This window comes from Coptis chinensis, chromosome 6, assembly GCF_015680905.1.
Source record: "Coptis chinensis isolate HL-2020 chromosome 6, ASM1568090v1, whole genome shotgun sequence".
Classification (NCBI taxonomy): Eukaryota; Viridiplantae; Streptophyta; class Magnoliopsida; order Ranunculales; family Ranunculaceae; genus Coptis; species Coptis chinensis.
The window spans coordinates 22,777,963-22,790,467 of NC_141461.1; the positions used below are offsets into that span (position 1 = coordinate 22,777,963).

The 12,505-nt window shown below is 36.4% G+C and overlaps 1 protein-coding gene across 2 annotated transcripts; it reads left to right on the top strand.

Annotated features, from left to right (window-relative positions):
- The first annotated feature begins 7,255 nt into the window (after positions 1 to 7,255).
- On the top strand, positions 7,256 to 12,075 carry LOC147492138 (transcription factor SPATULA-like). 2 transcript variants are annotated; one of them, XR_015199257.1, is made up of 8 exons: positions 7,256 to 7,878; positions 7,952 to 8,053; positions 8,133 to 8,198; positions 8,266 to 8,331; positions 10,724 to 11,026; positions 11,095 to 11,166; positions 11,442 to 11,589; positions 11,682 to 12,075. XR_015199257.1 is itself a non-coding variant. In XM_086566822.1 (7 exons), the coding sequence occupies exons 1-7, from the start codon at positions 7,570 to 7,572 to the stop codon at positions 11,454 to 11,456; spliced, it is 933 nt and encodes a 310-aa protein (XP_086422948.1). In that variant the 5' UTR covers positions 7,256 to 7,569; the 3' UTR covers positions 11,457 to 12,075. The 2 variants fall into 2 exon arrangements, 1 of the variants encoding a protein (XP_086422948.1); XM_086566822.1 differs by having other exon boundaries at positions 11,442 to 12,075.
- The last annotated feature ends 430 nt before the right edge of the window (positions 12,076 to 12,505 follow it).

Genomic DNA, 12,505 nt, shown 5'->3' on the forward strand with positions numbered 1-12,505 from the left:
AGAAAAGCAGACTGCATGTACATTAGTTGAAGGCAATTTCGTGCAAATGGACTAGAAAACCAGACTGCATGTACATTAATTGTATTTGTACTTTCGTTGCACAAACATCTTTTTTATTTCCTTTTGACGATTAAGTGGGACTACGACATCCCTAGCTTTCGATAATAAACCTATGATATAGAGTACTTAGTCCATCCTCTATTACAATGTTGCTAAGTCTTTTATCAAGAGGAGGATAGAATATCAACACATAGCTAGAACTATTACATTCATTCCAGTAAAAGGAGGCTAGATAATCAGCAGCCTTATTAGTCTCCTTCTAAATATATTTGAATTCAACATATTCAAAAGCAAAAACCAATTGAAAGATGGACTCTAGCACATTCATGATTCATATAGAACCATGGAGGTTCCTCCACTCTCTTGACATCTTGTACAACACAAATAATTTTGTGCTATTTCCACAATTCCACTTGTTTATAATGCAACATCTTGCAAGCTTGTAATCCATCCTTAATGGCTAACAGTTCTTGGTATACCATTTCATAGTAGTAATGGCTAATAGCAAGTTTTGGTTAGCAACAATATTAGAGATATTATAATAATTATCTGGATGAAATGCGGAGAAGATTGTTGAGTAGCGTGGAACATTCTAAAATTTCGTTCATGGCAAATAGCACTGGTCGACTGTATAGTAGCAAACATTAAGGCCCAAACATAGCAGGCTAGACCGCCTCCCATTAGTATTTTTAGTAACAACAAAGAGAATGATAAAACACATATTTTTTGCACCAATCCGTCTTGGGTCTGAATGCCAATCACACAAGGAGTGTCTCGGATGCACCCACTACTTCTGACTATGTGTCTCAGTTTCAAGAATGCTATGTTTAGCTTATTATCCCGCATCAGATGATTCCACGTCCCATCAGCAATAAGAGAGTCAAGACTCAAGAGTGCGTGGCGTCTAGCCCTCAAGTACATTTGCAATTCTGTGCCTTAAATAATAAATTGCAAAATTACCAGTTACAATGCAGCAATCATGGTTCCCATGAAAATGACCAACCCACATAAAGCTGTTTGAGGAAACGACACGTTTAACATTAAACTAAGCATCGGGAACACAAAAATCCACGTATCAGACCAGTCAACACCCCAACCGTTGGATCCTTTACATCTCAGTCACGTGACTTTCCAGAAAGGAGCCTTTTCCGGACGAATTGCTTGCCGTACTTATAAGTTTTGCCAATCTCCAGATAGCGACACCACTAAAATTTGATTTCTTTGGTACGGTGACGATGTTTGAGCCAATGAGAAGGCGACACATATTGCTCACGAAATGACCTGCCAGAGCTAATATTCGCAAAGCTTATTATTCGTATCTGATTAAGCTGACGTTTTTGTAATGACGTCTTACCCAAAAAAAATTAAAATAAAAAAAAGGTGAAGTTTTAGCAGGGTTACTATGACCTTTTGATAAGGTGCGCTGAATTTTGGATTTGCACTCATGCGACTTTGAAATAACGTGTCATGAAAAATAATACGGAAAGAAGCCATCATTTTGTATTTATTTATTTTTTTTAAGCAAAAATGGAGTCACCCAACAGAAATAGATTTTTTTTTTTTGGATAAGTTATTTTTATTAAATTGGTCAAATATACAAAAATGCCAGCCAACACAGGCAGATCACTGAGAGAGAGGACCTCAGTTACAAGACCAGCAAGCACTGACGGAAACAAATAACCATGTAAGTACTACTCTCTTGAGCTCCTCACCTCACGATGATATCATACCAATGCATAACAACGGGACTAACACTTACAAAGGTCAATGAGGGATTTTATCAAAACTCGATCCCCTAGATGCTAGACTATGAGCTAGATTATTTAATGATCCACTGATATATGAAGTTTTATAGTCATCCAACTTTAAAGAAAGAAAATAAATATCTTGAGCAAGAGAGGTCGCTCTCTATGATAGCGGTCATGATCGCTTTTCCATGGCAAAAACTAAGTTTATACAATCTGTCAAGATCATAAATTTCTTGACCCTTCATTTTTCTAACTAGCTCTATTAATCTGAAGATGGCATAGCCTCTGTCTCTTCTGAATCTCGAGTACTATCGTGTCCTGATTTTAGAGAAGTGCAATTTTTATGAGAATGAAAAATTAATAAGCTAATCCTAAAGCTAGCTACAAAAATTAGTTAAGAAACCACCATATATTTTGAAATGAATGTACAAAAACTTTGAGAACAATTTTTTTGAAGCTCATTTTCTAAAGTTTTTGGATCTTGGTACATTTCCCTAAGGGTCTGTGGCAAGGATGGAGATAGTTTGAAAATCCATTAAATTACTTATTTTTTTGTGATAACCGGTGTGTCTAGGCCAGCTTATGTGCACCTCGACTAATCCCGGGGACCTAATTAGAAATTCGACCAGATACTGCCTCGCTAGTAGTCTTGAGGGAATCGAACTAGTGACTATTGGAGAACAAACCCAAGACCGGACCAATTACACTACAATAAAGTGGAAAAATTCCTTAATCTATAAGGCTTCACCCCTCCAAATTGTTTGAGGATGTACTACTACCCCCTCATATACCTTGCCCCCTAACCCAAATTCCTGGCTCTGTCCTTGGTTTGTAGGTTAAAAAGTTTTTTTAGGAATATATATATCAACAAACAAAAATTCTATAACTATTTAAGCTTTAGAGTCATAGATTCCTAGTGTACAATAATTTATCTAAAGGGTTGTGTCTTACCCATAGTTTGGGATTTTGAAATTATTGAAATTTCGATAATCTAGAAAACCAAAATATTCCGTTCGGAATCGTGAACACTGGTCTTACCACTGGATAGCCCAGATCGATACAACTTTTTCTCACAAGCTTCACACGTACTTTGATGTTTTGAAAACTATAGATCAAATAAACACCGAAAGCAAATGTGTTAATTAGTGAGTTTGGCCAAAATAAAATATGCTGCACACCTGTGCTGAAATTTGTCAAATTTAATGGAAGCAGTAGTATACAATTATACATTAGTGGGATCATGTTGCTTGGCATTTTAGCTCGAGACCTTAAATCACGGCCCGAAAATGAGTTGTTTATTATTAATTTTAAGAAAAAAAATTTATCATCTTTGGCTGATTGCCCTATGAACTTCTGCCTCAATCACTCGAGCAACTCTTTCAATTATTTGTGTTTCTTTTCCTTTCTTCTTTTTTGTCCGATAAGACCGAATTCATTTTTCTATTTGTTGTATGTTTATATGAACATTATTTTATTCCATTTGTGCTTATACGAACATTATTATATTATTATTCATTTATTCAAAAAATTTAAGTAAAAAGCACTGAATTTGGACGAGTATCTTGTATTGGACTTGTTTCTCGTATTCTTGTTGCATTGTCACGATTTTGATTATTCAAAGAAATAAACCGAGACAAGATTCACACGTACGTTGGTAAATTGTCCTTTTGGGTAGGGCTGGTCATCAGGGTTGATGCTCGTGATCAATTCGGTGCTCGGCTCGTTTTGGGCTAGGCTCGAACTCGCTCATTTAAAAATATGACTCAAATATGAGCATGTTTTAAAACTCGAGCTTGAAATCAAATAGCTCGCGACCTATTCGAAACTACTCGTATTTTATATAATTTTGTTAAAATATAGGATAATTGTTATAATAGTGTGTTGAATTATAATAGTTTATCACATATTAATTGTAACAATAGTGTATTCACCTTATAATACTTGTTAGATAGAGGTTCATTGTTATTTTAGTGAATTGTAATCATACTCACGTATATCGTCAGATTATCTCTCCATATTATTTTGATATTTAGTAAGTATTATATATCTATTTTTGCTCACTTGTATCTAGAATATGTTCGAATTCAAACTTATGCACAAAACAAATCAAATAAATATTGAAAACTTGTGATGGAGTTCGAACATATAGCTCTGAACCGTCCGTCAAGATCTAGACTCGAGAGCTATTCGGATACTTAATGAGCCAACTCGAGCTCGATCGAAAAAATTTGAGCTCGACTCGAGAAACACATGTGCTCGACTTGACTCGCTCGATGACCAGCCCTACTTTTGGGGTGGGGTATGAATTGAGTGTGATGTTTATGGGGAATTGACTGGACTAAAACATTCACCAATTGTTCGCAGTTGCATGATTATATATTGGAAACTCTTATATATTTAAATTAAGGCAATTGAAATGGTATGACCGCATGATATAGAGTCGTTGTGCCAAACAACGTTTGCAATCAGTTTTTCAAACAAATCAGAGATGGGATTGTTCGATTGGACATCCTCTATAATTGTCTTTTGACATTTGCGGTGAAAGAAGCTTAAAATTCACATTGTGTAAAGATGTCTTGGTCAACGAAAATTTGTACTTTGAAGTATGAGAATGGGCTGAACGAAAGCATTTTGGGTAAATCCAGGTTAACCATACTAACCTTTACCGAAAAAAAAGGTTAACAAAGTCTAAGAGCTTCTTTCGTCAACTGTCACAACTCACAACTCATAATTAATGGGCTTATTGCCTAATGTAAAGTGAAGGTTCATAATAATACTGAATTAAATACGAACGTACTTGTGATGGAAGCATGAAAGTAACTGACCTAGATTTGTTAGATTAGCACAAAATGCTTACCAAACTAACGACGGATAAATGCTACTGTCAAAATCGTCTGAAGACTGAAGTGTTTGGAGAGTTTAACAATCAGCAGTGTGACATTATGGCCTACACACCATACACAACATGTGCTCTTTAGATTTAGTGTTCACGTTGTTGGATATTTGGATCTTATTACTAGGTTCTTATAGTCCAATGAAACTCGACCAGATCAACGCCCAGTCATTTCCAAAATCTGGACCTATCAAGAGGTTTCAGTTCTTGTTAAAAAAAGAATCACCCCATTTGGTTTCTCTAGAAGTTGGAATAAGTATTGTAATCTAGAGATTATGATCATTAATAGGGTAGTAGTAGATATGAAGTTGAGAAGAAGAAACCTAAATTTGCAATTTGCATAAGACGCGTATACATTCGTTTTCTCTTGACCAAAAAAGAGAGTATACATTCGTTTTTGGGACTATGGATTTGGATATGCAATGACACTTGTAGGGCTGTATTACTGTAGGTTGTGTCAAATTTTATTTTCTTGTCCCTTTCAAACTAGTATTGCTAAATATCCTCGGCTACAGCTTTTCACTAATCTACTTTTAGGATAACAGATACAGGAAACCCCAGGGAAGCTCTATGTTTTGCGTTTACAGTGTTAAACTTGCCTACATCCTCGAGAAGTCGAGATTTACCAAGTGGCACTTTCATAACCTACTCATGGCACACTCAAAATAGTGAACCATTGGGGTTGCTTAAACCCACGAATTCATACTTATATAAGTCATCTGCTAAAGAAAAATTTGTTTACTTTTCATAGGGTATGTAGCATGAGTCTCTATGAAAGTTTGAAGCAGATTTATCTTGTTTTAGTCTCGTAAGTCGTAACAGTCATTGATCATAATAATGTACTTGTGAAGTCATCCTCCAAAATAAATCTAGACCTTGCAAGTAGATAAGAATCTTATCAACTAAAATAATCCACAAGGGATAGATTGCTCACATTTTCCTTTTGTATAAATATGCATACAGTATACCAATGGATTTGTGGGGACCTTATTATTGGCGTGCACATTTTTACATTGTCAAACCACATTAAATGCTGCATTCAGACATTTCCAATCAAAATTGCTAATTTTGGTGCTTTGGTTCCTATCTATTTAGAGGTTAGGCACTTCATTGATGTTAAAAATGACCTATGTATAGGACCACCAAAAGGAACTTAAATGCAATTGACCTCTTATGGTTAGGCTTTAGATATTGTTCTAGCACTCAGCATTTAAGGCTTCAACCCAAAAATGTTGTATTTATAGCCATCTTTGCGCGTTTTGGCAGCCATGGACAGAGAAAAACAGGGTGTTTTGCCTGTCGATATTTGTAACACACTAACACGACAGTCCAGAATCCAGACAATCTAGTTGGAAGAGGTCGTTTGAACAATGGTTTCGGACTAAAGATGTCATTAGGCAGCCGTGAGATATTTTTGAGGAACTTGATTCATTCGCTTATCTCAATCCTCAAGTACATTGTTTCTACGAAGGATGGACCCTTTTCTATGAGGCAACTACACCAAATCCACATTTGGAGTTTTGGACTCAAAGAGGGCACCCTCAAGTAATGCAGGGGTGGCTCAGCCCAAACTGAAGTCTTAAGCGAAGATAAAATGTGAGGGTTTTCATTCCCAATTATTTGTTGCTGCCTCCAAAACTAATATTGTTGGTTACTTTACTTTCTTGCATGGTAAAATGGTGTATATTCAACACAGATCTAGAAGGACCGGCCATTAAAGAGGTTGGTGAAATTTAATAATATGTTATCACGATTCATGAAAGTCTTGAATAATGCAAGGACAAACATCTTGTGTTTTGTTTTCAGTGGAGTATCCGGATTCTCTATTCCTAGTACTAGCTAGTAGCATAGGGCATAGCTCCCATTTTTTTCACCAATTGGAACATCTAAATGATCTAATTTCCTTTCAAAAATGGCAGATGATATTTAATTAAAAATTGGTTAATGTGGCCAAGCCTGAAACAGGACCTGGTCCAGCAATAGTCCAAGCCGCATGGTGAACAGAAAACATTAACTGTCGTCCATCACTGCACGCTTAAGTCTGGATCCACAGTAACCATACAATTAATTTCTTATATAATTGTTTTCTGTCTCAATTAGAGAGAAGAAGCCCATTTAGACTGGGGATGCAATCATGTAAACATAGCTATTAAGTCCCAAAAGTTGTACTCAGTCCTTCTCTACTCCTCTCTAAAGTGTGATGTCCCTGGTGAATTTATAGTAGTCCTAGACATTTTACAAGAACTTTGACATTTGACAATACATGAATACAATGCAATCCAGTATTGTATATATCACCTTGTTTTTGCAAGGTGCCATTTTTCCCTTATCCAAGAGGTCTTGCATCTTACTTTCACGGACAACACAATTTCTTTTTGTTCGTTAGTCCCAAATAAACCAATGAAGTAGACGATTTTGCCATGTTTTTTTTTTCTGCCTTAAAGATAAAAAGATACGTGCATCAACGAGAATTGGGATCAAATGTGAATATCGTTGTTTGAGTTTGACTGTTGACTAATTTATTTTTAGCTTACAAACAAGTCAATAAAGATTTGTAGGCCACTTCATAATCACCTCCTCTAATCTTATTAATTAACGTTAACAACAATCTTAAGGCGGGAGAATGACACAGAAATTCAAGTTCTTGCAGAGAAACCAAAAACACACGCGTACTCAAAACACATTAATCAATGCAACAGTTCTCAATATAATAAAAATTCATAAGTTCACCGTACACACTCTTCAGCTCTGGCTTTCATTTATTACTCAACACACCCCAACACTCCAAACTTGAAAAAAAATTCTCTCCCCTTTCTTCAACCATTTCCATTACCACCATTCACAGAGTTTTGATTCAGTACACCTGAGATGTACAACACAACTTGCTCCTCCCCACATCCAAACCGTCCATCTTTTGAATCAGACGAAATTTCATACTTCCTTCATAATCTCCTCAACTCACCATCTTCAACTTCTCTACTAACTTCCCAACTCCCAAAACCAGCCAGTCACTCACAGCATCTTCCTCTTTCTTCTTTCCATGAAGATAACAACCGTCCATCTCAACTAAACACTAGTACTAATGTTACTGATAATGAAACTGGTAGTGTTTCTTTGAAAAGAAGAAAACTTCCTATGATGGAAAGTGATTTTGATGATTTCGACTGTGAAAGCGAGGTAAATAACATTCTTTTTTACCATTTTAAAGCTATGGTGTTGTTTATATGTGAATTTGAGTGTTTTTTTGTAGGAGGGAGTTGATGGGTCAGAAGGGCCATCTTCAAAGTCAGCCCCTTCGAGGAATTCTTCGAAAAGAAGTAGAGCAGCTGAAGTTCATAATTTGTCAGAGAAGGTAATGATTGTTAGTTATGTTTTATGAAATTGGTGGTGATGATTTGGATTGGATGGGTTTTTTGTTTGGTTTGTGACAGAGGAGGAGAAGTAGGATTAATGAGAAAATGAAAGCTTTGCAGAATTTAATTCCTAATTCTAACAAGGTAACACCATCTTTTACGCGTTTTGGTTTTGGTAGAATTTTCGATTTTGATGTTCTGGTTTTGGTAGACTGATAAGGCGTCTATGCTGGATGAAGCTATTGAGTATCTAAAGCAGCTTCAGCTTCAAGTTCAAGTGAGTTGATTGTTTTTAGTATCTTTGAATTTCATGTTAATGCTTGGATATTCCTATTGCTGAATGCTAATAAAGTCGTGTTAACATCTTTGTTTAAGAGTTCTATGATGATTTTTATTTTAAAAAAAAAAAAAAATGTATTAGGTGATTGACCTGGAAGAATTGGGATTATGTTGCAACTTTAGTTGGAAATGTTTATTTATATATACATATATAGACCCTTCTTTCTTTGATGCAAAATCAAATAATACTGAAAATCCCAGAACAAATTTGTGGGTCCTAAATCCTAGTAGTGGTCATTAGGGCCTCTTTAACCACAAAATAAATAATTGAATAACTTTTGGTTTGCAATGTTTAATGCTTCCAATTCCAACAAATGTATGCAGTTAACTGCAAAATTTTGATAAAAAACCGTCTCCATTATACCAAAATATGGTTGGTTAGCCTTGTGCACATAGAAGACAATGATTAGGGTACATCTTTTACTGCTTTGCATTATGCCAAGAAAAGGCCTTTCATTTTGGGTAAATCAGGTAAATAATTAGTTCTGTATATAACTGTAGATGAATTCAAGATCTTATGAATCAAAACTTCCTTTTCGCATAGTCTGAAATTTTATTTATATTTGAGTGAGTGTACATGATAAATATTAGTATACCATTTTGGAGCTTATATACATTAAATTAGCCTGGGGCTCAAGCTGAGTGATGAGAAATATATCTAAGCAATGCTCCAAGTATATCTATACAATGCTCTGAGTGGTCTTCTAACCTTGTTTACGCTTTTCTCCCCCTCCAAATTATGTATCTTTGTTTTCTGAATCCATTGAGCTAGAAGAACATCCCATCCTACAGGCATATCCAAAGGACACTCTACTAAGATCCCGTTTGAAGCAAAATTGTTTTTCTTAGTTACTAGAGGAAGTGAACTCGTTCGTTGACCCCCACGAACCAGAACCTTTGGGAGGCTCTAGAACTGTGGTACTCTATATGAGCTTTCCTACAATTCTTAAAAGCGTGTATGATATGCCACAATGGCAGTTGAGATTGAATCTTCCATTCTACTAGAGAAACATATTTGTAGAATCAATTGTAGTAGTGCTGTTTGAGTGATACTTCATGAACCCATATCCAATTCGAGAGTCTTCAGATATTACGATGAGTGGCTAAATTCCAATAAACCTTTCAGTTGACTTTAAACTAGTTAAGCAAATATTAAGACAACCTTGCTCATTTTTAAGACGCCTTATGAAGTTTTTTATCGAGATAGTGACAGCAGTACCAGAGTAGTTAATGACAATATTGAGAGGTCTTTGTTGTTCACATTACAAGGATACCTCTTGAAAGAATAATTTGTCAATATAAGAACATATGCCATCCTTTTGTGAGGGTGAAATGTGAGTAATCTCTCTTTAGTGTGAGAAATATTAAGAGCTCTTTCATACTTGATACCAGACTACTCCTTTAAAAGGACAAAGTGCATACTCATGTTTAGATGACTGGAACTATTATATTGAACTATTGAAGCTTGAGATGACAACCTACACGTAGAGATTTCTTTCCTTCCCTGTCAATCTGTCACTAAATCTGGAGATGAATCTTTTTAGGCTAAGTTCCTTTTTGTCAAAAGAGCTAGTAGTCAGCAGAGATCATATGATCCCTGCCCTTCCGGCCTTCTGTAATCCAAAAACATGTAATTGACCTATCTACCCAATATTTTCCTAAGAGACCATATCATCAACATATGGATGAAAGGGTGTCCGAACTGGAGCAATGCACTGGAAGATTCCACATGGTGCACTCACACCTCTGGTTGACAAAATCTGAGGTTGAGGAACTTCTTACGCTGGTAACCTATTGCCCATCCAAGGAAGGGTGTCATTGGTGAAGCATGCAATCTCAGGTCTCCTTGCAGTGTGCTGTTTTATTAGCGGTGAAGGAACCCCTGACGCGCCCCACAAAAGCAATGTTTTCCTCACAGTTTCGCTCGGTTACAAATTGACAAAGTATACTAACTATTTTTAAATATATATTTTTGTTTTTCAATTGTTGGACCTTGGGTGGCTATGGGGGGAGAGTATTAGCGTGACAGTATGGGATGGATTGTTACATGAAATTCAAAATATAGCTTGATCATTTACTGGCTTGAACACCCTTGATAGAAATTTTTTGGAGTAGAAAAGGTCTAATGCTATTAATACATGGCAGTATTTATATGTAGTTTGATTGTGTCATGATTTGCACTGCACCTATTAGCTACTTGGGGTGGTAGTTGCATTGAGTAGGTACACGAGCTTAGCGATTGATGTTTAACATAGTTGACTTGTTTATTGTTTGCTCAATTACTTTTTTGTTTGGTTTTTAATCCCAATTGATTGTTGATTACTGGACAGATGTTGTCAATGAGGAACGGGTTTAGTTTGCATCCTATGTATCTACCTGGAGTACTACAGCCTCTGCAGCTGCCTCAAGTGGGCTTCAATGAAGGAAATGGATTGCCTCCTCAAATGACAATGCCTGCAAACCCGGAATCCTCAACTCAAGCTTCCTTTGGTCTATCCAACCAATGCACAACCTCAAACCAGCCAATAGTAATGCCAAGTATGAAAAATATCATCCCTTCAGAGAGGTCATATGGTTTGGATTCATCAGTTCAGGGTCACCAAGGCTCCTTTCAATTGTCTGCAACTCCTGAGGTAGGTATAAACAATTTTTAGGATACTGTCATATAAAGCCCGGTAACACCCATTTTTGTGATGTAAAGGAGATGTACAGTGCAAAAATATGTTACGCCAACAGCAATTATATGCTAGTCAAGCTTCACATCATCCACCAGGTTGGTCTTCTTAGCCACTTTCGGTTCTATTTGGTTGAAAGGAAGAGCTTAGGAGTTTCTAGATTTTGATGGTCTCATGTATCACACACCCCAACATGAATAACGCTGACACAAGAAGTACATTACTTGTGCATTTTCCTTCGGACAGCTTAAAGCGTTTGAAGCTTACAATGCCTAATGCATTTCATTTGGGTGCCCTTTATTATTTTGGGTTTTCTTGATAGATTGATAATCCATCGCAGCTAAAATACATTTACAACGATCATGTGTCACAGGTAACAATAAGATGAAAACCATGACTACAGCGTCAGTTCTAGAGCACGGCAACTGTGTGGAAGCATCTTTATTGCAAGGGGAGATATCGGAAGGCATGCTTTCAAAGGGTGTAGATAATAGCCACACTCTTATCCAGCACTTGCATGGGTAAGATAATGTTGTAGACAAATATTTTTTTGCTGTGTTGATCAGACTATTTAATGCATCTTTTAAGAACCATTGTATTTTAATTGTACTAGCTTACAGTCAGGACTAAGTTTATCAAAAAACCAACCTGCAAGATGAGGAATGGGCTGAAGTTGTGAATCTGGCCTTCAAGATTTGATTAACTAATACAGACTGTTGTAAACATAACATCATTTGCCCATCTCTTCAGCTCCAGTTGCTTGCAATAACTTGGAGTATGTGTTTTGGAATCGGAAGCTTCAAAGCAGAAAATTGAGATATGGATTCAAGTTTGTAAAGTAACTTGAGTAAAGTTAATTTACTTAGTGTAGTCTGCATTGTTTGGGCCAGTCTCCATTGTGTAGAGTTGTGTTGTCAAAACAGGTTCGACATTGTCTCTTACCTGAAACTTTGCAAGCTATCTATTTTGTACTTCCTAACAAAATGAAAAACATTGTTGCTACACCATTGATTGGTTCTGTTTTTAAGATTCCTTGTTTGCAAATAATTGGTTCTAATCGTATCAAATGGTTGATGCGAGAGTTTGGGCGGGACAATAACCCGAATATGTATCAGGTGTAGTTTTGTGGCTGATAGGCCCTGACTGTTAACCCACAGAAGTGAAAGACTAATAATGCAATTGGCATGCAGCAAATTACATAGAACCATTTGATAATCTTGAGGCTGTTCCGTTAGACTATTCAACACGTATACAATCATACCTGGTCACCTGGATAAGAGCATGGTCACTGGTTTATTAGATATAAACTATTGACCTGTGAAGGATTTCTTCTTTTAAGGGCATGGCTAGATGTTTGGATAGAAGCCGACTCAGAACTGCTGTTCATGCATTTGGTACACAATAACTACCATGGCCACTCTCATACAGATGGAAAAG

What these genes read in the sequence shown, in the direction of transcription:
- LOC147492138 (XM_086566822.1), top strand. Translation starts at nt 7,570, where the DNA reads ATGTACAACACAACTTGCTCCTCCCCACATCCAAACCGTCCATCTTTT. An exon ending in TTCATAATTTGTCAGAGAAG is followed by an intron (nt 8,054 to 8,132) that starts GTAATGATTGTT and finishes GGTTTGTGACAG; the next exon opens with AGGAGGAGAAGTAGGATTAA. An exon ending in AATTGTCTGCAACTCCTGAG is followed by an intron (nt 11,027 to 11,094) that starts GTAGGTATAAAC and finishes TGTGATGTAAAG; the next exon opens with GAGATGTACAGTGCAAAAAT.